Here is a 27,588-nt window from a genome sequence, read left to right as displayed (position 1 = left end):
CACACACCCGCCTCATATCATCGCTGACAAACCCAATAATGCTTGTTCTGACTTGGGGATGCTGCCATGGATTGATGGTTGGCTCTTGTCAATGCAAAGGAGGTGCTTAGAGGCTAAGCTATGGCCCTCCTTTTGCAACGTATATAGTATTCCGTAACTAGGCCAGACTGTTTGCTAAGCTTAGGGTGCATCTGCGTTATAGAAATAATGCAGTTTGACACTACTTTAACTGCCATGGCTCCATCCTACAGAATATTGGGATTTTGTCATTTTGCGAAGCACCAGCACTCCTTGGCAGCGAAGGCTCAAGACCTTATAAAACTGCAAATCCCAGGCTTTCACTGGATGGAACTACAGCACTTAAAAGTGATGTAAAACTGCATGGTTTCTACAGTGTAGATACATCCTTAGTCTAGCACGGTCTGCTGTGACTCTGTAGAAGAAATGGCTCTCCAGAGGACTAAGCAGAGGCATCACCAAGGATGTTTCCACAGTTCTGTAATGCAGAAATAATACAATTTGACCCCGCTTTAACTGTCATGGCTCCATACTATGGGATCCTGGCATCTGTAGCTAATTGAGGCACCACAGCTCTCTGGCAGAGCAGACTAAATAGCTCACAAAATGACAAATCCCAGTATTCCAAATCATTGAGTCCTGGCAGTTAAGCAGTGTCAAGATGCATTCATTCTGCAATGCAGAACTGCGGGAACAGCCTTGGTCATGCCTCTGCTTAGCCCTCTGGAGAGCTGTTTCTTCTACAGAGTCACAGCAGACTGCACTAGACTAAGGATACATAGAGAACCTCTTCCAGTCAAGAAGAGACAAAATGAACCAGACAGAGCAGTTCTCTGACCAAGTATAAACAAGCTTCCAAGGGGAATAGAAATCAAACATCTATCAACAGTAGAATACATGTTGTGGGTATAGATCTTATAAATCCTCCCAGTTGTAGGATCTGGGGTGACAAATCTTCAAAGCCATTGCCCCTTCTTGCTTAGCTTTGGAAGAAGCCAACAGAGGGATCAATGGAGAGACCAGAAAGAGGACCAAAATAAGTGCACATGCTTACTTAGATGATCACCATCTAGGTAAGATGGTGATCATCTAGGTAACCACTTGGTGTTCAAATTGTGTCAAACTGCATTATTTCTGATGTGCAGATACAGCCTTGGACTAAATCTCCAATTATTTCTGATCACTGGCTAAGAAGTGAGAGACCTCAAACCTTGTGACCACATCAGGTCTTCTTGGGGTTCCAGTCTCACTTCTGGAGCTCATCAAAAGGCCATATATTTTTACACTCCTGGATCAAAACTATGTCTCTTGATTGTAGCCACTTTGTTTCTTAAAAGCCGATCCATTCTAAATCTGAGGCAAAAAAGAAAAAGGAAAAAAAAAAGAATGGCGATATCCGTTGGGAACTCCATCACACCCTTTTCCACCAGTCTGATGATGACTAGATGAGAAAACACCCAAACAATTTCATGTTTCATCATTCCTCACCAAGCAAATGCAACCTGTTCTGCCTAATTATGATCTCAGGAGATAAGTTAGTCAAGAAGTCTAATTTTTAACAAACAAACACCCTTGGGTTGGGTTCAAATGATCTGGGTGGCCTGTATTCCTACGTCTTAACAGGTCTTCATCTGCCATGGATGAAGGACTCCCATACAAGCTATAGGAATCGGACACGAAGAGGTGTTTCAGTATGTGTGTTCGTGTGTGCAGTCGCCCCTCCAAGTCCACGGACTTGAAATATGCGGACTTGGAAATCCACTGAGGGGCAACCCCTATTAAACTCAATGGGGTGCACACCTGTGGTGCACGCCTCGCACTCAAACCTATGGGCCTCAGTATGTGTGAGATTTTGAACTTGCGAGGGGGGTTTCCGGAATGGATCCCCCGCGAATTCAAAGGGATATATATATATATATATATATATATATATATATATCCCTTAGAAGAGGATATGTTCAAAATATACAGCAAAGGCTAATAGATGGGATGCCAACAGGATAGTCTTAGTCAGGAATAAGCACCATCTTCTCCTGGTACAACCCGCTCCCTGATTTAAAGAGAGGAGACTATCAGAAGAGCCTTATGGATCAGACTGATCCAGCCCATCATTCTGTTTCCAGATATTTCAATGGGAAGGCCACCATGAATTCTAGATCTTGCCCCATTATTGTCCTCAGCAACTTGTGGAGACCGGTGCCAACATGGAGGTGGCATTCCTAATGATTCCACTGAAAAAGAATGTGAAAGGAGACATCCTGGGCAGTTCTAGAGTCCCACAGAAAGATGCGATGACAATAGGACCTCCAGCCTATACCTCCCAGAGCTGGTACTTAGAGATATGTTACCTTAGATGTTGGCGATGAAAATGTAGCTATCGTGACTGCCTACCACCAATAGAATTATCATCCATGAGTTTGGCTAAATCCCCTATAAAGTCACCCAAGTTGGTGGTCATTGTTACCTCTTGTGGTAATTAATATTTGGCTGGACTTAGTGGTCTTACTATAGTGGTGTCAGTGGTCTTACTATGGTGGCTTTACTGTGAACTGGTTCAGGTCCTTTCCCATAAGAACCCAAACAAAGCTATCACTCCTTACCATGCTGAGTTTCAGTTTCAAAATAATCCTCATCCAAATTTCACGCTGGTTTTTTGAGTTCCAGACTACACCTGTAATAAACCTGGTTTTTAAGAATACTATAATGCTAGGAAGTTGTACTCATAGGAGTAAATTTATCTAAGGGTGGACGGAAATTAAAGATGGTGCCATTGTACCATTCTGGACATGCTCAACCTCATCTAATTTTGGAAATTAAGCAGGATTAGAGCTCTTTGGTACATGGATGGGAGACCACCAGGGAATACCAGAGACATCCATGTAGGAGGGATCCATGTAGACATCCATGTAGGTGAGGATCCTTTGCGAAAACATGGAGAATCATTATTGCCAGTCATAGTTGACAGTACTGGTATTTGTTTTTGTTATATACCTGAGTCAGCTCTGACTAACGGCAACCCTATTATGGGTTTTCTTGGCAAGATTTATTCAGACAAGGTTTGCCATTGCCATTCTTTGAGGCTGAGAAAGTATGACTTGCCCAAGGATACCCAGGGGGTTTCACGATCAAGATATGAACTTTGATCTCACAGAGACTTAGTCCAACACTCAAACAACTACATTGTGCTGGCTTCTAATATTGGGATAAATGGACCAAAAATTCTGACTCTATATAAGGCACATTTCTGCATTCTTTTGTCTGGATCTCAGTGGAAGATATATTTTAAAAAGGAAAATGCATCACGAGAGTGTTGACGTTTTAAAAATGCAATTTATTATCGACTAATCCATGTATATAAATGTAACATGTGGATGTTACTCCGAGATTGGTCAATGCATGCACCTTTCGGCACTTCTCATGTTGCAAGAGAGAAGTGCTCAGAAGAAGACATGGTAGCTGGTGCATCTCCATTTTGTGACATGGAGCTTTGCAACTTTGGAGGCCAAGAGGAAGAATCCAAAGGCTTCATATTATTTGGGATGAGGAAAAAGGGGATGCTTGCTGCCTCTGGAATTTGGCCCTTCTAGGAATTCTTGCAGTTACTTCAGCTTCTGGCCTGGAATCTGGCAGACCTGTTGCTGTTGCTGCTGCTGGTCATTCTGCTGAGGCTTTCCGCAAGAGGACCCCCGGTTGCTGCCGCATCCTCCGCTGTTCCGCCGTCCGAGACAGCAGCCTCTGTTTTCGCTGCCTGAAGACCTCCGGCCGAGGCAGCATGGCTTTTCTTCTTTCTCCTGCTTGTAGCATTTGTCTTTGTCCTGGCGGGAACACATCTTGCCTGGTTGCCGAATGGGAACCTGGAAAAGAAGGGAAGACGGTTGAAGGCCAAATCTGAATCAGGGTCCATTGGGATCTTAATCTTCTTCTGAGTGCTAGTGGGATGGTTTAAAGCAGTGGTTCTCAACCTTCCTAATGCCGCGACCCTTTAATACAGTTCCTCATGTTGTGTTGATCCCCAGCCATAAAATTGCGGTGTCTCGGATCCTAAGACCATCGGAAATATGTGTTTTCCGATGGTCTTAGGCAATTGTGTGAAAGGGTCATTCGACCCCCAAAGGGGCCGCGACCCACAGGTTGGGAACCACTGGTTTAAAAGAAGGGTGGGCAAAGTGATGCAAAATGAGCCCCCCCCGGGACCTCTGTCTCCCCAAATTTTATGCAATTTCCCCCCAAGAATAAAGGATTTATCCTGCTTTATTCTTATTTATTCCTTGTTCTTGTTTTATTGGTGTGCCTTCAGGTTATTTTCAACTTATGACAACCGTGGGGTTTTCATGGCAAGATTTGTTCAGAGGTTTGCTTTCACACTCTCTCAGCTCTGTAGCTGAGGGTTTTCATGGCCAAGCAGGGATTTGAACCCTGGTCTCCAGAAGTGTAGTCCAACGCTCAAACCACTACACCACATTGGCACTGTACAGATTTATTCTCTACGTTTATTCATTAGTTTATTCTTTATGTTATTCATAGTTATAAGCATGTAACTATAAGTAATAAATAGTTCTGCCCTGTGTTCCATCCATCGAACCCAAGGCTTCATTCATGGCTCTCTTCCACCCCACTTTCACAACAGCCCTATAAGGTAGATGAGGTTGAGAGAGTGATTCACTCTCTCTTGGGATGGCTTGAGTCACCTAGTGAGTTTCATCAGTTAATGGAGACTTGGCCCTGGATCAACCAATTATTATTATTATCAATGTTGCTATTATTATTATTATTATTATTGATCAGCTATGTCTTGCCTTTCTCCCAATAGTGGGACTCAAGGCCGCTAGCAATCTCTTTAAAACAGTACAGATTAAAAACTGTACAAAAACGTCAGTAAAAGTATAAATATCATAGTTATTTTAAAAGCAATTAAACAGTGCATAAAGTTTAATTGTTAAACATTAATTTACAATTCATTTAGAGACTACATAAACCATAAAAGGGCACAGCACTTCATTAAAGGCCCATCCCATTCAGGTTCTAACATCCTTGTGGCACAATAATGTTTTCTATTGCTGATGGAAGGAAAGGAAAGGAAAGGAAAGGAAAGGAAAGGAAAGGAAAGGAAAGGAAAGGAAAGGAAAGAGGGGACCATCCTGGCTGCCCTAGAGATGAAATTTCAAAGACTGGGAGCAACCACCAAGAAGGTCCCCTCCCTTGTTCCCACCAAACAAGCTTGAGAAAATGGTGGGACACAGAGACGGGACACTCCAGAAGATCTTAGAGCTCTAGTGGGCTCAGAAAGAACATATGGTCCTTCAAAGACCCTGGAGCCAAACCATATAGGGCTTTATGCGTCATCCCTAGGACTTTGAATTGTGCCCAAAAACAGACTGGTAGCCAATGGACCAGTTGCAACATAGGAGTTGTCCAGTTAAGTCAGTGGTTCCCAACCTGTGGGTCGGGACCCCTTTGGGGGGGTCAAATTACTTTTTCATGGGGGTCACCTAGGGCCAGAGGAAAACACCTATTTAATTACAGTTATGAAGTAGCAATGAAAATAATTTCATGGGTTTGGGTCACCACAACATGAGGTACTGTATTAAAGGGTCATGGCATTAGGAAGGTTGGGAACCGCTGTCTTAAGTCAACTTTTATCTTAGCCTTGCAACTGCAGATCATTGGGATGTCTCTCCATAGATCTTGATCTACCTTCTGTCCAGAGTCTAAATGCTGATTGCAGAACTCAAAGTTCTCTCTCTCTCTCAATTTTAGCCCAAGTCTTGAAAAAATGGGCAAACGTATCTAGAAAATCTGGAGAATGGACCATAAGGATAACCTAGTCCACTCCTCTACTAGACAGGAACGCACAGCTAAAGCACTCCTGAGAGATGGCCTTCAAAGAAGGAGAATACAGCACCTTCCAAGGCTGGCTATTCCATTGGGCAACAACTCTTAGTGTCAGGACTTTCTTCTAAAAGTTTAAGTGGACTCTATTTTCTTGTAAGTTGAATGCGTTGGTTTGTGGTCCAGTCTCTAGAGTAGCAAAAAACAAGCTTGCTCCATATTCTGCATGACATAGAATCATAGAATCATAGAACTGTAGAGTTGGAAGAGACCACAAGGGCCATCCAGTCCAACCAATCCTTTCAGATATTTAAAAATGACTTTAATGCTACTTCTCAGACCTCCATCACCCATATTCTCAGTCTCCTGAGAAGAAGACCCTCTTATCTACTACTGAACTATGGTTTCTCAGCCTTAAGTCCACCAATGGAGAATAACCCAAAGACGTCATCCATTTGACCACAGCCTATGTTTCTTTTGGGAAAGAGTCTCCTTGAGATCTTCTTCTGGGACAATGCTAGATGACTCAACATGGCCATCCCTGACTTGGAAAGAGGAGGACAAGGAGATAAGCCAAGATCATACAGACAGGTGGAAACGAAAGTGCCTTACCTGGTTCTCCAAGAGGTACTCTGGAAACAGAAGCAAAGTTGTTGTGAGTGTCAAGCTACCACCTGGGAGATCTTTTATACCATTCCTTGGCCAATCTCCTTCATGAGTGATCCATGAGCCAACTATGACGATTTGTTTATTTTCCCTTTGTATTTCATAGTAAGCCCAATTCTTAATTAGCCCGAGCTTTGTAACCTTATTTTTGACTCATGTGGTGTTGCCACAGTGTCGGGAAGTAGGCATTGTCCCCACATTGGGTTTCATCTGTGTTGCCTTTGTGTCATGAGCTTAATTGCTCGACACACCCAAGGGATGATTGTGAGGGGAAACTTGGGGTTGCATTCCCCATGACCTCACTTTGTATACCTTGGTTATATTTATATTGCTTATACTCGGAAATGCAGATAAGGCTATAATGAAGAAACCATGACACACATACACATTCAGCTACACATCATAGCACTGAGTACACACCAACTGGGGCTGTGTGTAAGGATGATTCCAGCCTTCTACACTTTGCTCAACTAAACAGTTTTCCATATTTTGTACCCCTGATCTGTATCCTACTGTTAACTCCAACCAAAGCAGACCTGCTGAATCAATGGATATGGATCAATGGATCCATATCCACTGGGGTAGGAGTGTACTAATCACCTGTTTAACTAATGGATGATGTAATGACCAACTATTTAACTGTTGATTCAATAAGGGCAATTCCAGCTTTCTACACTTTGCTCAACTAAACAATTTCCCATATTTCCCATATTATGTACCCCTAATCTTTATCCTATTACTAACACCAACTGAAGCAGATCTGCTAAATCAATGGATATAGATCATTGGATCAACGGATCTGCATGTATCCTCCAATACAAAAGAAAAGGATTTGAACATTAGAAGGTACGTCTTGACAGTAAGAGCAGTTCAGCAATAGGATCAATTCCTTAGAGAGATGGCGGAATCTTCTTCTCTGGACATCTTTAAAAAGAGACTGGACATGTACTTGATGGGGATGCTTTCAGTGGAGATCCTTCTGTGGAGAACCCAAGGTACTGGATTTGATGGTCCATGATTCTATGATTCTATGACTGATGTCAGAGGACACCAGTGGTAGCTGGTGGCTTCCATGTCAACTGGTGTGGCGACTCCATTTTGGATCTTTTGTCTGAACTTTAAAGGTTGGCACCTTATTGCCACTTCCCTGACACAGGATCCAGGATCTGTCACTGACAGAAATTCTTATAGAAGGAACATTGGATTCTTGAAGTTGAAGTGATCTTGATGGTAAATAACAGCAACAACCTCTCCACTTGGTTTCAAGAATTCAGTTTAGTTCAATGTGAGCTTGAAAAAACAACCATATTGAATTGAGATGCGGTTCCATAATGCCCTGAGAATGAGGACGGAACACTGAAGACCCCCTTTTACTTTGGAGTGCCGCCTCGCATTATGTATGTTTAGACCTCTTCCCTATACACACATTCCTTTAAATTCTTAAGGATTCTTCCATTCCATATCTATCACCAACACAGGGTTTTAGAGTCAGAGTTACAGTCATGGAGTCCGAATTGAAGTCTGAAGCAATTTTGGGGTAGGAGTGTACTGATGTCGACTTCAGATGAAAAATGAAAACTTATTATAACAATCTATGGTAAATATAGTTGTATTTTGGATGGGTGATTCACAATGTTAAAGAAGCTTTCCATGAAGTTGTATTCTACAGCAGTGGTTCCCAATCTGTGGGTTACGACCTCTTTGGGGGTTGAATGACCCTTTCACAGGGATCGCCTAAGGCCATCAGAAAACACATATTTCCAATGCCCTTAGGAACCGACACCACAATTTTATGATTGAGAGGCACCACAACATTAGGAACTGTCCTAAAGGGCCGCGGCTTAAGGAAGGTTGAGAACCACTGCTCTAGAGAGCCAGAGTTGTTTGAGCACTTTGGAGACTAAGGCCGGTACAGACCGCTCAAAAACCTTGTTTTGCTCCACGATGAAGTGGACAAACCACGCAGGTTCCTCACAGAGAAAAAGAACCTGCAAAAAGCGGGTTCTTTTTGTGGCATGATAGTGACACGCAGTGCATCAATGGCGCACTTGCGACGTCAATGTCGCGCCATGATGTGCAGACGCTAAGAGTCCATCACATCCAAACGGCGCTGCCCATCTGTACAGGGCGCCACCATTTTGATGTACGGAATACATGCTAGGGTTGCGGAGCATCTGTAAGCGACACCCTGAGGCAACCCTAGCACATCATCAAGATGTGCCACAAGGCCCATCAGTACCAGGCCTAAGGTTTGGCTCCTTACTTGCCCATGGAAACCCACTGGGCGACCTCAGGAGAATTGCACACTCTCAGCTTTCGAAAACCCCATGATAGCTTCACCTTAGAGTTGCCATAGCTGACTTGAAGGCACACAGCACCAGCAACAAATTTCAGTCTAACTCAAGATGGCAAACATTTTGTTTATCAGTGTATGACACAGGACTCAGACAAAGACAAAGGCAGTGATGTCCGGTCAGAGTCAGTTTGTAGAAAAATAGAGTTGGAGTAAAAGGTTTGCTGTACTGACTACCACCCAGACAGCTTAATCTATCAGATATTTTAATATCAGCAACAGACAGGTGTGTAATTTACTGCAACCGGAACATCTGTTTCATCGCTTTACACACTATCTACAGTGACTTGGTTGTTCCATGATGGTCTGTCACTTCTTGAAAACAACTCCGTCGTCCGATGGCAGCTTGCCTGTCCCTGCCCAGCTGAGTGTGTTTGAAGAGGTTTCTTCAAAGTTAACAATAGAGTTCGAAGGCTGTCATGGCCTAGTGGTTAGAGAATGCCCTTGGGGTCTCTTCCAGCTCTATGATTCTGTGCTGCACCCAATGTGAGTGTGTTATCTTTATTCATATTTCCTCCCCTGCTTTTGCTCTAGTGCAAGACCCAAGCTAGTTCACCTCCCGAATTAAAACGGATGACAGCTTTTAAAAAAATGTGTTATAACCTCGAAGAACAATTAAAGGTCTAGTACATAAATGATCTTATTAAAACCAAGTCCTAAAGCTTTTTAAGAAATAATGGCTCCTGTTCCGTTGGTTGGGCCCAAGTAGAGCGGCGCCAATTGTTAAGCAGTGAGTCAACACACAAACACTTGCCATTGAATCAACAGCTTTAAGTCTAGTTGGGATTAGCAACAGGGATCAAGCCATGAAGAACAAGAATCGTGGAAGTATGAAACCTCCTATTGAAACCGACAGTTTTCTCAGTAGCCAGTCAGTTGCCAGAAGGCTATCTGAATTAAAAGATCTTTGCCTGTTGGCAGCCGGAGAGCACAGAAAGAGTTCCACAATCTGGGAGCTGTCACCAAGAAGGCCCTCTCTTGAGACCTTATCAAGCATATGGATGGTGGGACTGAGAGAAACCCCAAAGATCTCAAAACTCAGCCAGTAAGGGGGAGATAGAGTGGGCCCTCCTCTTATGTGGGGGATCTGTTCCAGATCCCCCTGCATAAGGGAAAATCTGTGAAACAATGGGGCACATGCACATGGCACCACAGTGTGGCAGTGCGGGCATGCACACCATTATTTTTATCCCCGCATGGCTTCTGCTTCTGCTGGGTGCCACATATAGTGCACCCACGTATGGCATGGGCACACTGTAATGTCTTTCAGCTAGGGGCTTAACAAACAGCCATTTAGGGGTGGCTCTATGCCGCCCATGAACAGACTGGGTTGGGGATGCAGTAGTTGCACACCACGCCCCCCAACCCAGTGCACATAGGAGCAAATAGAACGGGCGCCATAAGGGCTGTGGCCATTTGTGCGCTGTGCACGAGGGGCATCATTGTGGCACACCCCATTTGTATGGGTGCACACTAAGATGGCGTCCAGGGTTTCTGAGTGTGTAAATGCTCAGCCTCTGTTTGGGCCCAGGTCAGCTCAAAGTTCAGGCCCCTAGTCTAGATCCAAGCCAGGATCCTTTTCCTAGAAGGAGAATTTGTGTTGTACAGTGCGCCCTTTTTTTACATGTGGGATCCGTTCCGGAATATGCCATGTAAAACAAAAAACGCCTATGCTCGAGCCCCATTTAAATGAATGGGGCTCATGCATGCGGCGATGTGACAGTGCGATGGAGCACGCCCGCCATGGGCACATGCCCCATTCATCCCTATGAGACGTGCCACCACCTCCTCCCTGCACGGCTTTCATGGGTGCACTGTATTTATGCGTTCACTAAGGATGCAAGTTTATAATTCAGCACAGCTATTAATAATAATGTATGATTTTTACATGATTGCTTTTTTAGGAAATACAATAATTGTAATAAGTGCATAATAATTGTCATTGTATATGTATGTTTATCAATTTGTGTGCTGTGTTTGCATTTGTTGTATTTGGTGTTTTTTTAAATAATTAATAAATGTTTCAATAATAATAATAATAATAATAATTATTATTATTATTATTTGTATCCTGCTTCTCCAAAAAGATTGAAGCTGCTAATGTAGCATTGAAGCATTTCACCTAGGTATATACATGTTACTGACACATTATAATTTATGATTTTGGTCCCTACAAAACTCACAAGCAAAATGCTGTCAATTGGAGAGAGAGGGAACTAAATCAGCTGTTGGCAAGTCAACATTTGTACTTTAGCACTGCAAGGGGAAAACCAGTGGAGGCATGCTGACTGGAGGGAGAGGAGCAGCGTCAAGAGAAAGGACCTCCAAGAAAGAATTAAGAGATCTTGGCTCATGCTCTTACTATCGTTGAACGGCAAAGAGGACGAGCTGAACTTGGAATGGATGTCCAGAACTACATTGGCGGCTCGTGATTGATGACAAACTCCAGAAAGAAATCTCAGGCGCATGAAGGTCTCTTCCAACTACCTGGCAACCATCCATTAAGTGGAAGAAGAACCCTGAAACGTGGGATGAAGATTCATCCCTCTTGAGCTTCTCTCTGTTTTCTCTGGTGGCTTTCCCCAAAACTGATGCCCTCTAAATATTTGGGACACCAACTATGCTTGGATGGTCATATGCTTCAACTTCACATTCTCCCAGTTATAGAGTCTTCTAAATTACAAGTCTTCTATAACTGTTGGAAGAAATTTGCAAAATTTTTGGGAAGTTCCTATGAAAAGCTGAATCCAATGAAGTTCTTTTCCATCCCAGGCCGAAGCAGGCCTACATTTCTTCACCGCCAGTTTCACGTCACAAGGCTCCCACACAGCTGCATTCTCCCTCCCTGTGACAGTATCTCATCCACATATTTCCACGTTGGGTCAACACCTACATTGCTAATCTCACAGTTCATAATCTCCTATTCAACCTCATGGAATGTGGATTCAAAGAATCCATCCACCTCCCCAATGGAGCCAACCTCTTCCTGTCTCCGTAAACCAAACTTTCCTGATCGGCTGCCCTGAAGATATTTTGGATTACAATGCCGATATTTCCTAGGAGGCATGGTAAATGGTCATGAGTGATAAGAGGGCTAGCCCCAAAACATCTGGACAGCATCAAACTGTCCTTCCCCAGATATACATAGGACCTTATCAGACATGGGCAAAACGTCATGCAAACATGGCAGAAAGGTTGCAGAAGTGCCAGGGATGCGATCATGCATGGCGATTCTAAAGTGTAATTGAGGCTTCCCGCTATATTCCCATCATGGAATGGTACATGGAGAAGCCATTTTCTGAATAAGAGGATATCCCCTTATTCAGAAAATGACTTCTCCTGGCTTCCCCACAAACGATTCCCTGACAGGAACATAGCAGGAAGCCTCAATTACACTTTAGAAGCCCCACGGATGATCACATCCTTGGCGCTTCTGCCACGTTTCTGCCACATTTGCATGATGTTTGGATGACGTTTTGCTAAAGCTTTGGCCATCACCATATCTTGGGGTAGACATTTCCAGGTGAATGAAAGCCTTACCAAAATCCATAAGGGGAGAAACCAAATGGAGTCTTGGCATTGCTGGAAAGATGGGGTTTCCTTTATTTATTAAGAAGGAGGAATGTAAGAGAAGGAAGAAACTGAAATCTTGCCACTGTTGGGAGAAATAATGTCTGCTTCGAAGAGGATAAAGGGGAAGAAGAAACTTGAATATTGCCATTGTTGGAGGAAAAGGTTTCTTTTGTTTGTTGTGGGTTTTTCGGGCTTTGTGGCCATGTTCTAGAAGAGTTTATTCCTGATGTTTCGCCAGCATCTGTAGCTGGCATCTTTTGCCTTCTTAGAAGATGCGTGTGAGGAGGAAGAAGAAACTGGAATCTAGGAGTTTTTGTGCACCTAGAAGAGGTTTCCTATGCTTTCTTAAGGGAAGGGATGAGACACTGGAGTCTTAGCCTCTGATAGGAGTTTCTCTAGCCTAGAAATTGTAATCACTGATGTTTTAAATCTTTTTAAAACTGGTGGCTTTTTGAGGAAAACAGGCTAACTTTGTGATTACTTCTGTCAAAACAGATCCCTCTGGTCTCTGATAATTCCCTATGGAACTGGCCCAGTTGTATTGGAAATTGCATTGTAAGCGCAGGAATACTACCTGATCAATACTCATTTGTACCAGAAAATGTATAGCAGCTCTTCAAACTGCAAGTCCCAGGAATCCACAAAATGGAAACACAGACCTCAAAAATGGTATCAAACTGGTCTAACTGTGCAATGTGGATTCAGCTGGTCTCATATTTCTCTGACTCTCAATAAAACCCACCTGAAATCTCATCTCATCTTTGTTCATATTGGAATGTGAAGTCTTGTTTTCCTTCTCTCACGGATGTTCTTCCGTACTTCTTCATCCGCATATTTCCTAATGAGAATATTTCCGCTCTAAAGATGTATCTCTTGATTTTTAATACCAATTAACAATGTCTTAAAAAGGCATATACAATGAAGATAAATAATAATCATACCGAGTAACACACACAAATCTATCTATCTATCTATCTATCTATCTATCTATCTATCTATCTATCTATCTATCTATCTATCTATCTATCTATCTAATCTATCTAATCTGTGTTGTTTAGCACTGGGGTTGTTCTCTCTTTTCTTTCCTTTGTTTGCAGTAAATAAGAAAAGCAAGAAAGAACGGGTTATCCCAGTATGTCTTCCTACAGGTCTGGATGAATTATCAGACTGATGAATTAATCTAGATGAATTATCGGAGGACTGGTTGACTAACTGGTTTGGATGTCATACATGGTCCCCTTGTTTTTCCGGTTGACTAAATTTGTCATATGCATCCTGCATTTTGACTACAACCTGCTTCTGTGGCATTTTGGGATGAGACACCTCTTGTCTTACAATGAATCTCAAAAGATATGAAATGGGTACATTCATCAAGAATCTCAACGCCAGGGGAATCCCTTCCCATCCCATCCTGCTGAATAACCAACAAAGATGGCCTCCGTCTTAAACAAAATGTTTATAGCAGTGTCTTCTCATTATGTGGCCTCAGTACGACAGCCTCAGTTTAGTCATTTTGGTTTCAAAGGAGAGCTCTAGTACCCATTTCTTTGACTTTCTGGTTTTCTATGATATCCTCAGCCATCGTCTCAAGCATCACATCTCAAATGTATTTTCTTTTCATCCGCTTTCTTCACTGTTCACACTCATATCAATATGTGGTGATGCAATGGCTTGGACTATCCCTTCCTTTAACTTTCTAAAGCTTTAAGAAAGCTTTATATCACTGCAAACTCCTGGGCAAAGTCGCCATCACCCAAGGAGGTGTCCTGCCCAACATCCAGGCTGTCCTGATGCCCAAGAAAACCGAGGGCCACCAGGCCAAGGCCGGGTAAGTCCTCACTTTTTTATTCTTCTCAAACTTTGGAGGAATGCTTTTAATAACATCCTTTGTATCATGAAGTCGAAGGCTTTCATGGCTGGCATCCATATTTTTATTGTGGGTTTTTCAGGCTATGTGGACATGTTCTAGAAGAGTTTATTCCTGACGTTTCGCCAGAGTCTGTGGCTGGCATCTTCAGACGATGCTGACATGGAAGAGAGTGGGGTATACCATTCAACAACATCACAATACACCGATTAACATGTATATCACTTCTTCTCAAACGACTATATATATATATATATATATATATATATATGCACACACACACACACACATACACTCTCTCTCCCATGGCAGCATTCTCTGAAGATGCCAGTCTCAGATGCTGGCGAAACATCAGGAATAAACTCTTCTAGAACATGGCCACATAGTCCGAAAAACCCACAAAAAACAGCATTTATATCATTGCACTTTAGGATTTTCTCTCGTTCTTTCACAGCTGCCCTTCCGAACCCTAGTCTTCTTCTGATTTCTTGATGGCAGCCTTCATTCTGATCAATGATGTGGTCCCAAACTTCTATCATATCTTTTTGCGTGTCTACATGCCTTCAAGTAACCTGTCGACTTAGGGCAACCCCACAGAGTTTTCTTAGGCAAAGAATACCTTGAGGTAGTTTGCCGTTGCCTTCCTCTGGAAGCATCTGGGGCCTTAGACTCACAGAATCATAGAATCGTAGAATCGTAGAGTTGGAAGAGACCCCAAGGGCCATCCAGTCCAACCTCATTCTGCCATGCAGGAAATCTCAATCAAAGCATCCCTGACAGATGGCCATTCAGCCTCTGTTTGAAGACCTCTAAGGAAGGAGACTCCACTACACTCCGAGGGAGTTTATTCCACTGTTGAACAGCCCTTACTGTCACTTCTTAGGAGGCTTTGAATTGGGATTAGGCTGACTGATGGAGGAGAAGGTTGATCTTCAAGATAACAGCTACTACAAAGAGTGAGCTGCTGATCACTTTGGGTCCCATATTGAAAGCAAAGTGTGATAGATATTGAAAATCGATCAATCAATCGATCAGTCAGTCAGTCAATCAATCAATCAATCAATCAATCAATCATTATGGACTCTTTAAAGACAAACGCATCTTAGCTAGCCTAATATTTTGAAGATTTCAACACGCTTAATTAGATTCATCCATGAATGGTCTAGAATGGTCTAATTAAAAATAATAATTGTAAGCCGCTCAGATAGCCTTTAGGGCTGGAGGGCGGAGTATAAGTCCTATAATAAAACAAATAAACAAACAAACAAATAAGAACCCATGGAAACTGATGCCAAAGATACTGTTGAATTATCAAGTTGCCCATAAGATTTTCCTATGACTGAATAACAAAGTCACCTGGAATACTGTGTCCAGTTCTGGGCACCACAATTTAAAAAGGACATTGAGAAACTGGAGCCATGTGTCCAATGGAGGGCAACTAAAATGGTGAAGGGTCTGGAAACCATGTCCTATGAGGAACGACTCAGGGAGCTGTGGATGTTTAGCCTGGAGAAAAGATTAAGAGGTGATATGATAGCCCTGTTTAAATATTTGAAGGGATGTCATATTGAGAAGGGAGCAAGCTTGTTTTCTGCTGCTCCAGAGAACAGGACCTGGAACAATGGATGCAAGCTTCAGGAAAAGAGCTTCCAGCTCAACATTAGGAGGAACTTCCTGACCGTAAGGACTGTCCGACAGTGGAACAAACTCCCCTGGAGTGTAGTGGAGTCTCCTTCCTTAGAGGTCTTCAAAAAGAGGCTGGATGGATATCTGTCGGGGATGCTTTGATTGAGAGTTCCTGCATGGCAGAATGGGTTGGACTGGATGACCCTTGTGGTCTCTTCCAACTCTACGATTCTATGATTTTAGAATTCCCACTCCTTACCTACAAAAAAAAATAAAATCTTGCATAAAAGACAGTGTGATCTCATCATCAGAAAAGACGGGAAACATCTAAAGAAGGAAGGGAGGGAGGTTTGAAAAGCAGGAACATATTGTTCCATTGTGAAATGCTAATTGAGCCTTTTGGCTGTCGGATGGAGATGCAAAGATTCATGCGGAGAGACTGGTAAGTGACTGGGAAGCAGTAATTAAACCTTCGACAGGCATTTTGCTGATGGATAAATATGTCATTTTGCAAAACCTGTCAAGGTGGACCAACAGGACAATACTCAGCAGCTGGGTCAACCACTCCTTCCTCCCTTTCCTAGCATGAGAAATGAAAAAATATTGTTCTGGATTTAGAGGAAAGATCATATTTCTAGGTGTTTCCAGTCTTATTCACACACAGAGAGATGTGGGAGGGGAAAACGTAGTTCTTGATTTTGCGCAGAGACACGTTGTACTTAAAACATGTTCATCTACATAATCAGAACACAGTATTGGACTTATTTTATTTCACCAGTTAAGATACCAGTTAATTTTGGAAATGTGGATCGAAAAGGAGATCCCCATGATTTGGTATGACTGTTTTAATGCTAGGAAAGGACAAAACAGGTTTCTGAAATGGGCAAAGAAGTTTCAAAATGCAAAGGGAAATTATATTATTTAACCCTAGTTAAAGTATCCCTGAGAGCAGCGTGGTATAGTGGTTTGAGCTTTGGACTACAGACTTTGGAGACCAGGGCTTGATTCCCTGCTTGGTCTACAAACCCCGCTAGGTGATCTTGACAGAGAGATCTTGTAGCACCTTTGAGACTAACCGAAAGAAATTGGCAGCATGAGCTTTCGTTGACTTCGATCTACTTCCTCAGATGCATTTGAGGAATCTGAGGAATGCGTCTGAGTAAGTAGACTGAAGTCTACAAAAGCTCATGCTGCCAATCGCCTTCTTTCCACGAGTCTCAAAGGTGCTTCAAGATCTCTCTATGTACTGATTCTACAGACTAATATGGCCATATCTTTGAATTCTACCATTATAGAAAGCACCAAATTTAGGTGATCTTGGGTGAGTTGCATACTTTCAGCTCCAGAAAACCCTGTGGCAGCTTCACCTTAGGGTCCCCATAAGTCAGAAATGACTTGAAAGCACACAACAACAACAACAGAAGGAGCAAAATATACCTGGAGTTGTCCAGGCTTGTAGATAAGACCTCAAACGGCGTCCATTAGGCCTCCTGCCTTCCCTCTTCCTCCATTTTTTAATCTCATGAATCTTATCAGCATCATGTCCAGAGAGAACCCCTTCATCTACCACCACTTTCTAAATTTAATGTCAGGAACCTTTATCAAAGTCATAAATGGCCTTCTGGCCTGTTTTGGTTTTCTTCCACCACTTTTGAGCAGATTTGGTATGGTCTGCTTCCTGCCTAGAAAGCTCCAGGAGCAGAAAATTGACCTTCTGAAACCCACTGAAGTGGCCCATTCCTGCTTTGAACCTACTGGTCCCTTGTGTGGATCAGCGTTTACAAAAAGAGGAGTATCATTAGAAATATGCACACAGAAAACGCCATCAGCATGTTCTTCTCCAGAGTGGACCACAGAGGGCAGTGATCCACTAGGCTAAGACTCTTGTTCTAGCTCAAGGTGGACCTCTTCCTTCTTCTCCATCAATCCTCATAGCAATTAAAATAATCATATCCTATGATTCGATGATATGTTACCATTCAGTCTTTGTGAGGAATGCCACTGACCTTAACAAATGCTCTCTTTGGGATGGTTGCACAGTATTTCCAGAAAACAGCATATGACCATTAAGCAGCTAGCAAACAGAGTCCCATGGAGTAGCCTACACCCAATGACTAGTGCCACCTAGAGGAGACCCATTCAATCGACTACCAAATGGGAGGTCACTTATAGCTCCGTCATCCAAAAATGACTCATTGTAGCCTTTGTTGCAAGATATCAGGCTGCTGCCACACTACAGAATTAATGAGGCTTGACACTGCTTTAACTGTCATGGCTCCTATGCAATCATAGGATTGGTGGTTTGTTGTGGCACCAGAGTGATGAGATCTCCTTCTTTGGTGGTCTTTAAACAGAGGCTGTTGGGTGTGCTTTGATTGTGTCTTCCTTCATGGCAGAATGGCGTTGGACTGGATGGCCCTTGGAGTCTCTTCCAATTCTAGGATTCTATGATTCTAACATTGGCCAGAATCCTCTACTATGGTCTATGTCCCATATAATTAGCGACATAGCAGAGGTGATAAGAAGCCCTTGCCTGGTACATACCTGACCTTTAAGATGCCCTCATCATGTGCTAGGGTTGCCTCGGGGTGGCGCTTCCACATGTCCCTCAACCCTAGCATGTGATGAGGGTGTCAAAATGGCGGCGCCCTGTAAACACAGGTGCCACCATTGTTACGCAAGCGCCACATGGCATCTGTACGGTGCCACGTGGCACTTGCATAACGAGTGCACCAGTGGCGCACTGTGGCATACTCATTACGCTGCCACCGCAGCGTAAAAAGAACCCACTCTTTACAGGTTCTTTTTCTGCCAGTGGGAAGCCTCGCCATTTGGCGGCTGAGGCTTCCCTCCAGCAGAAAACCAGGCTCTGGCAGGCTGCCCTTTTTGGGCGGTCTGTACCCCGCCCCTGTAAGAGTGACCCAATGTGCATCAGTGCTTCCTATTGGATGTACAATGGGATCAATGAACAATGAGACTAATGCACATTGGTCACACTGTGCATCAGTCTGAATGCACCTCAGCCACTTTGTGGACCCACCTACATACTCCAGGACAATTTGGAGGCCTGCATCTCCAGCACACTCTCTTGCTCTATCTATCTATCTATCTATCTATCTATCTATCTATCTATCTATCTATCTATCTATCCATACACATATTTGTGTGTATGTGTATGTGTGTGTGTGTGTCTGGGGCCTCATTCCCAATATGTTTTAAATTGATTTAAATGACCCTGGTTCGAACTTTAACCGTATCGCTGAAGCGGTTTGGAGAGGGGGGGCATGCGCTAGACCCATTTAACCCACCACTTTTTGACACTGATATTTTTCCATGTCTTTTATACCAAACCAATTCAACGTAGATGCAGATCGGATTCGATTTCACAAATGGAATTTAAGAATTGCTTCGGCGCAAGCGTGAACCAGATGTGGATCAGAAACTTCAAGTGGGCATCTTTTTATGGCAGAAATGATAACCTGTGATAACTGAAATGCAATTCCAGTGATGAACAGATAAAAAAAAATAATAACCCGCTGGAAACAATTCTATTTAAACCGATTCATTAGTCAATGTGAACCACAAGTGGGTTATCTACCTCAGGAAACGGTTTAAATAGAATAGATTCATACGTCGGTGTGAACTAAAAGTGTATTATTTTAATGCCAGAAAATGCGATCGGGGCAAATGTAGTGTGAACCACGCTCCGATGTTGAATCAATCCATCGATTCGGATTGTAAACCAATTCGTTTGTAAGTGGGAATAAGGCATGGGTGTATATATATCCCCCAGATGCTGTGTTGGGGGGCACAGGGGTCATTTTAAGTTTTATTGGTTTTAATAATTTGTAAGCTGCATTGAGTCCCATTATAGGGCAAAATGTATCATATAAGTGAATCAGCATCATCATCTATCAGAAACAATGATTGACAATATAATAACAGCAATTAAGACTACCCATATCAAGCCCTGTGCATGACTAAGAACAAGTTAATCCTGCAGTAAGGACTGTGGCCACTAGGTGGTGCCATTCTCCCACTAGTATGTTGTACTTCTAGGCCAGCGAATGCGCCGATCTCTAGAGAAGCTGGAACATGAAAGGAGGGGCCCTTATCATTTACTAGGGCCAAGGCATGATGGTGATGTGTCCAGCTAGTCTTTGTCTTGGATGCTGAGATACTTAAAATAGATTAAATTGCAACACTTTTATTTTCCTGCCACCCAGCTTATGTTTTCTCTCGCCCATCTTATGAAATACTTTCTTGAAAAGCTTCCCTACCTTTCCATTTGCATGGAAGTTACATCTTCCATTTACCACAGTAGCATTTATAGAGTGGCAGGGCAGGAAAGGAGCTCAAAAATGACCTGATCCAACCCTCTGTGCCCAAAGCATGTTCTTCCACTCCGCCCAGAGATTGACAGCTTGTTACTTCTCAGGACACACCTTCCACCAAAAATTAATGTTCTATAATTTGCCAAAATCCATCCTCACAAGAAACTCCTCCAATTTCATGGTTTTCAAAGGATATCTTCACCCCGCCAAGAGGTTCTATATAAGGTGCAATGGAAGGCTTTGGGAGAGGGCCTTCTTGGTGGTTGCTCCCAAACTCTGGAAATCCCTTCCTTGAGCGCCTTCCCTGCTATCTTTTCTTACCAGTATCTTTTCTTATCAGTATCTTTTCTTACAAAAAAGCAAACAAAGACCTTTTTGTTTCAGTAGATCTTTGGGAGCCAGTGTGGTGTAGTGGTTTGAGTGTTGGATTATGACTATGGAGACCAGGGTTTGAAAATAAGACCAGTGCCACCTAGTGACTAAACTATAACCTATAAACTATACTATAAACTAAGTTGCTTTAGTCTGGCCTCACCTAGAATATTGTGTCCAGTTCTGGGCACCACAATTCAAAAGGGATGTTGAGGAACTGGAGCCATGTGTCCAAAGGACGGCCACCAAAATGGTGAAGGGTCTGGAAACCATGCTTTATGAGGAAAGACTTAGGGAGCTGGGGATGTTTAGCCTGGAGAAGAGAAGGTTAAGAGGTGATAGGATAGCCCTGTTTAAATATTTGAAGGGATGTCATATTGAGCAAGCTTGTTTTCTGCTGCTCCAGAGAACAGGACCCGGAACAATGGATGCCAGCTCCAGGAAAAGAGATATCACCTAAACAGTAAGAGCTGTTCTACACTGGAAGATCCTGCATTGAAGTCTCCTTCTTTGGAGGTCTTTAAGCAGAGGCTGGATGGCTATTTGTCAGGGATGCTTTGATTGAGAGTTCCTGCATGGCAGAATGGGGTTGGACTGGATGGCCCTTGCGGTCTCTTCCAACTCTACGATTCTATGATATAATGACACTACCTTCATAAAAATTGTAGAAATTAAAGTGGTTGGGGAGAGGTGAATACCACGTTTTAAGAAACAAACAAGAAACAGTTTCAGCTGGACATTGGAATTTTATTGTTGTGCACAGAAAGTGAAAAAAACAAACAAAACAGATACAAAATCAGCATTGCAGTATTAAAGCCGGTCTGGCTTTGGACCAGTATCATTTGTTCACACTTCTCCAATGGGCACGGCCTTCAGAATTCCAAATAAAGCCACGGAAAGATAAACAGTGTTATTGTTTTCAGAATCTACAGGCGATTAACTAGGAGAAAAGATCATTGATAGGATTGTTTTTGCAGTTTGATGTCTGTTCTGACAGCCAGCTCGGCTCCATGTACAGTTTTCATTGTTCCATGGCCCTAAATCTGGGGCTGCCAAGATGGGGACCACATGTGGCCCCTGGACCCCGATTTTGCGGTTCTTGAAATGCCACGACAGTCTCCCAACCATTGCATCTTTATTTTTAAATTTGTGATGCAATTTTTGACCGTATCTTACTTAAAACTCTAGGTGGGCACTCCAAACATGCAACCCCCACCAGTGCCCCCCAGTACTCCCAGTCCCCTCAAATACCCCTCTTTTTATCCTTCTCAAAACAGTGGTAGGAAGTGATGGAACTTCCATTTGCCATTTTGAGAAGGACTCAGTGAACATAGAGGTATTTCAGAAGAGCTTTTTGGATATGTGTGGCCTGCAAAGGAGGAGATTTGACCCCCTGGTTGCTGTGCCCGCCATGCTATAAATAGTAGACCTCTAGAATCTGAACAATATGGGTTTCTAGAATTATGGCTCATAAGAGACAATAATTTCTTAAGCCGCCATATACTTTTTTTCTGGATTTCAAAGGCAAATCACTTAAGGGGTCTATTTTTATGTAAAGTGGTCCATCGAATAAGTGAATACACAAATAAATAAGGTCAAATTTTAACAGCTGTGGTGCACCTGCCAACCCTCCTGAATAGAGGGTGAGTTTCCAAGATGGCTGTAATAGCTTTGGTTTTGCACATAGAAACAGATCAATGCATCGTACAGACTAATCTTCTTCTTTATATTCTTGAAGGTCTTGCTCAGGGCTCAGCGCATACCCCTCTTCCTCCACCACCACATCCACCTGAATATGAACCCCATGGCTCCGCACATACTCCTCTCCCATAGGGTTGGCATCCTCCGGAAGATCTGCTACACGTTTCAGAGCACACTGATCTTCTTCTTCCGTAGGAGCGACAACCTGGCTCAGAACATACTCCCCTCCTTCCTCCTCCACATCCTCCTGATGTGCTCCCACAGGGCTCTGCGCATACGGATGCTCCTGAAGTTTGCAGCCCTCCTGAAGATCTGCACCCTGGCTCAGAACATACTCCTATTCCTCCACATCCTCCCACTGAAGCAGATGGCTGGGCGCATGCCATGCTTCCACCTCCAGCACCACATCCTCCTGAACCTCCGCAGCACGATCCATTGACTGACTCTTCGTTGGTGTAGACTCCACCGGTATTTCCATCACAGGAATCGCCTATCGGTCTCCCCCAGTAGTCGCGGGGTCCTCCCGAGGGGTTGCGAAAACCGCATACGAGTCTAGGGTTATATTCCGATCTACACGATGAGTTGCGGTAGCCGTAGCATCTGTAATTGTGGCCTCCCCTTCTTGGCACATCACATCTCTTGTCGCAGGACGCACAGGCGGTGTTTACTACATAGCGGAATGGTTTACGACGGTTGTCCAGCCAGGACCCTGCAGGGTCATACCATGTCGAGTTCAAGTTGAAGTAGGGCTCTCTCCCAGCAGCGTAGATTCTTCGTCTTGGCATTGTGGAGGGCTCTAGAAGAGCGGAAAGCAAAAGCACACAGTCACAATAAGAATTTAAATGGGACTTGGTCAATCTCAACAGATCTAGCATTTTTGCACCTCTTATGAGAAAATGCACACCTCACTTCTGAAGAATTCACACATTTACAAGGCTGGAAGGGGGCATGTCTACATGGGTCAATTCAAACTGTTTACCCCTGTTCTCAGGGGGGGCACTCTACATGATATGGGGCCAAATCTCCAATTTGAGTGCGGCATTCAGGTTTTTTTTCAAGTTGCAATACTTAGAAAGTCTCATGCATTTGCCTTGATACATATTTACTTCTGAGAGATACCAAGAAACCTTTTTGTATGCCTTGTTTTTCTAATGTCTTTATCTATCTCTGGGAGGTCAAGCACTCCTGCCTGTCCAACCGAGTTTAATAAAACTCATAATTTTTGAACATCTGTGAAATATTGCAGGCATTCCATGTCTCAAAACTATGGACTAATAGTCAAGGTTTGTTTGGATGCTTGGTTGTTCCATTTGTCTTTGTCTGCAAGTTTAAACCCTCTGTCTTTCAGGTGATAACACCCAACACTTTTTTTTCTGATTAAGTTCTTTATATTCAAGTTAAATATGGGAACAATATTTTTTAATGTTCAAAAATGTATTTCCCCAGTGTCAAGAATCCCTGATGAGAAGAACCCTGAAAGATGGTCAGCCTCATTCCCATTTACAGAAAAAGTGGTTTGTGATCTGAATCAATGGATCGATTCGACAGCAGAGCATGGTTCCCACTACATTTGCCCTGATCGCATTTCCCCCCTGTAAAATAACCCACTTCATGAATTCACAAATGATTCGTGTTCACGAGTTCACATTCACGAATGATTTGGTTCAAAATGGACCAGCTGGCAGAAGGGCAAATTTAAAACGATCCCGACCTGCATCTGGTTCACACTTGCGCAGAATCGATTTATCCAAAAAGACACGGAAAACATCAGGGTCAAAAAGACATGGTTAAATGGGTCCAGCGTGTGGCACCCTCCTTCTCCGAATCGATTCAGTAAATCAATTCAGGTGGGAACCAGGGCCATTTCAACCAGTTCAAACTGATTCGCGAACCGGTTTAAATGGTAGTGGGAATCAGGCCATCAACAAACATCCCATTTTGTCACAGCGGTTCAACCAATGTTTAATGGTAGCGGCATTTGTCATAACGTTGCTATGCTTTTGTTTTTTGAATGGATGTAATAGTCTATAGCTTTGTCTCCAGTATCTTAGGTTCCATCATGACCAATAAACTCAGCCTTGAAGTTCATAAGCAATTCTTTCCCACGGTGTTTTACTATGAGTCACTGCCCTCAACTGCCCTTAAGGTCCACAAGCATTTTGTGTCGTTGGACGTGGCCCCAAAGAAAACATCAAAAATCTTCCCATGTTGAAGAGTTATCTCCCTAAATACTAGGCTTTTAGCTTTATCATCCTAAACCCTGTTGTAAAACACATCGGGTCCAATGTTGGCAGAAAGGTGAAAGAAGGAAGGAAGGAAGGAATCATAGAGTTGGAAGAGACCCCAAGGGCCATCCAGTCCAACCCCCTGCCATGCAGGAAATCCAAATCAAAGCATCCCCGACAGATGGCCATCCAGCCTCTGTTTAAAGACCTCCAAGGAGGGAGATTTCACTACACTCCGAGGGAGTGTGTTCCACTGTCAAACAGCCCTTACTGTCAGGAGGTTCCTCCTAATGTTGAGGTGGAATCTCTTTTGGTGTAGCTTGCATCCATTGTTCCGGGTCCTAGTCTCTGGAGCAGCAGAAAACAAGCTTGCTCCCTCCTCAGTATGACATCCCTTCAAATATTTAAACAGGGCTGTCATATGACCTCTTAACCTTCTCTTCTCCAGGCTAAACATCCCCAGCTCCCTAAGTCATTCCTCGTAGGGCATGGAAGGAAGGAAGAAAGGATGACTGTTCACCATTATTGCATTTAGATGTGTCTCAAATTGCTCTGCAGAACCCACCTTATTCAATCAATGTAGAAAGATCATCATTCAAAATATAACTGTAAAAGAAACTATATCAAGAATGCATCTACATTGTAGAAATAATCCAGTTTGACCCCACTTTAATGGTCATGCCTCCATCCTACAGAATCCTGCTGCTTTTGTGAAGGAGCAGCACTCTTTGGATGAGAAGGCTACTTCTCCTCCTTTTCGTAATGTACAATCAACTTTCTTCCTTGCAATCTTCTAGTCGTCTAATTTTAACACTTTGGTCAGGAATCTAGAGCAGTGGTTCTCAACCAAGACCTCAAGAACCTGGAGGACCAAAGTTTGAGAACCACTGAATGGTGGCAAATCTTTGTCCAGATGTTTTGGCTTGAAAGTTTCATTGGCCAGATTCAGCATGACCAATGATAAGAGATTGTAAAGGTTGGAGACCAAAACATCTGGAGAAACAAAAGCATCCCACCTGGCCCCACAGAAAACAAACTTGCTCTGTTGTTGATTTGATGACCTTTCAGAAACTGACAGATGTCTGTCATGTCAACTTCTTTGTTGCTATGGACCCTTTCGACATGCTACAGTTGTGGCGGTGGAGCCATATGGTCTAAATGAGTGCTGCTGAAAGTGGTGGCCTGTGGACCGGTGCCAGTCCATGAGCCATTAGATGCTAATCTCTGGTGAGTTTCCAGGATAGACAGAAAAATAGTCAATGGTGCCAGTTGCTGGTACAATGAAAAAGAAAGTCCCCCGTATCAGATAGCTTAAAAAATTCTAGTCAAGGCTACAGAAAATTTACTAGATATCCTGAACATGGAAGAGTTGAACCTGAAGATATCAGACATGTAATATCTGACTTACCTTGCTGGGGAGAGAAGACAGCTGAGGGGAGGCTGGGGCCGTTGAATGAAGACTCTTGGAAGGAGAGACTCTTTTTATGTGCCTGTGTGGCTCCTCCTCTTGCTTAAGATGATACAGAAGCTTGAGCATGGTGGGTCAGGAAGCCCATGTCTCCATCCATGGTGCAGCATCCTTTGGCCTCCTGATTCCAGACACATTATGCAACCATGGTTCAATGGCTCGAGACACATCTAATTAGTCTTCTCAGTGACTCTATGATGTCGAGGGCAAAGCATGCTGTTCCTCAAAAGATCAAAGGACTCTGTGGGAATACTGCTGGACGCTGGTGACAAATGATTGGATGGGAATCATGATGAATCAGGGATGTACACTATCTCAGTTTTCTACAACCATGCTCTCCAAAATGGTGCTGGGCTCTTATCCAAACCAATTTGTGATACCCAAGTGACAAAGATATTATTAATCTCAGCTCATGTGGACTGACAGTAGTCCTGAGTCTCATCTAATGGGGCTTGGGGCTTCTCTTGGATACCTAACCAATGTATCAATGTATCAGATGTTCTCCAGGTCAGCTTCCTCAACCTGGTTCCTTCTGATGTTTTGGATTCCAACTAACATCAGGGGCTAATGGTTCAAGATGGTGGGTGTTGAAGGAAAACAACCTCTGAAGAGAGGACCCAGGTTGGGAACCTTCAGAATTTAGACTAGGTGGGTGCAAGTATATTGTTACAACTGCCATGAAGGGGCATCGTTTTGCTTTCAGATCAGGGACTGAACCCCATTGTTAATCCCAACTGGATGCACTGAATCAGTGGACTTTCCTTATACACTAACTTCCCAAGTTATAACAAGTTCAGTGGGTCTACTGTGGTTGGGGCTAACAATAGGACAGTGTGGGAATTGTGTGGTCCTCCAGATGAAGCTCTTGATCTGCATCTCCCAGCATTACTCAAAACTGGCTATGCTTGTCATGTTTGCTGCAAGCTGCAATCCAAGAACATCTGGAAGGCCAGATGATTCCCATCCTATCTTTTGTCCCATCAAGAAAAGACCCATTGAATCAATAGTAACTTTGTAAGGCAATATTTATGCAAGTTCCATATTTTCACTGAGTCTCCTCTGCTTAGAGTTAGCAATAGTCCAGGATGTTAATTCCTCGACTATGTGTTTTTCTTTCGTGGGAGCACACATGATTGAGAGTTCCTGCATGGCAGAATAAGGCTGGACTGAATGGCCCTTGTGGTCTCTTCCAACTCTACCATTCTATGATTCTATGATTCTATGATTTCCAAAGAGCTGTCACATCAAACTACAAATATCAGCATTCCATAGGATGGAGCTGCAGCATTTAAAGTGGTGTCAAAGTGCACTATTTCTACAGGATAGATGCACTTTTGGTGAATCCTGGAACCAATCCCAGGGAATACCAAGGGCTCACTATATTTTTATGAGTAGTCACACATTTTGGGGAGTCTTTCTGCATGTGTTTGGAGACATAAGGGGCTGAAACTCACACTGAGTTTTAAATTTGGGCGGTGGGTTTGGTGGGATTTGAGGGACTATGAAGATCTAAGAGCTACATGCAGCCTGAACCTTCCCTAGACCTAGATGGACAG

General features: G+C 43.3%; 1 protein-coding gene across 1 annotated transcript; it reads right to left on the bottom strand.

Annotated features, from left to right (window-relative positions):
* Positions 1-22,383: 22,383 nt before the first annotated feature.
* LOC149301847 (uncharacterized) lies at positions 22,384-23,168 on the bottom strand. Its single transcript, XM_089482716.1, has one exon. The coding sequence runs from the start codon at positions 23,122-23,124 to the stop codon at positions 22,384-22,386; it is 741 nt and encodes a 246-aa protein (XP_089338842.1). The 5' UTR covers positions 23,125-23,168.
* Between the last annotated feature and the right edge of the window lie 4,420 nt (positions 23,169-27,588).

The sequence above is a fragment of the Sceloporus occidentalis genome, unplaced genomic scaffold (genome assembly GCF_023333645.1).
Source record: "Sceloporus occidentalis isolate IW3139 unplaced genomic scaffold, rSceOcc1.0.p SCAF_20, whole genome shotgun sequence".
NCBI lineage: Eukaryota > Metazoa > Chordata > Lepidosauria > Squamata > Phrynosomatidae > Sceloporus > Sceloporus occidentalis.
The sequence above is the reverse complement of the archived record's forward strand: the minus strand, read 5'-3'. Positions and strand labels throughout refer to the sequence as shown.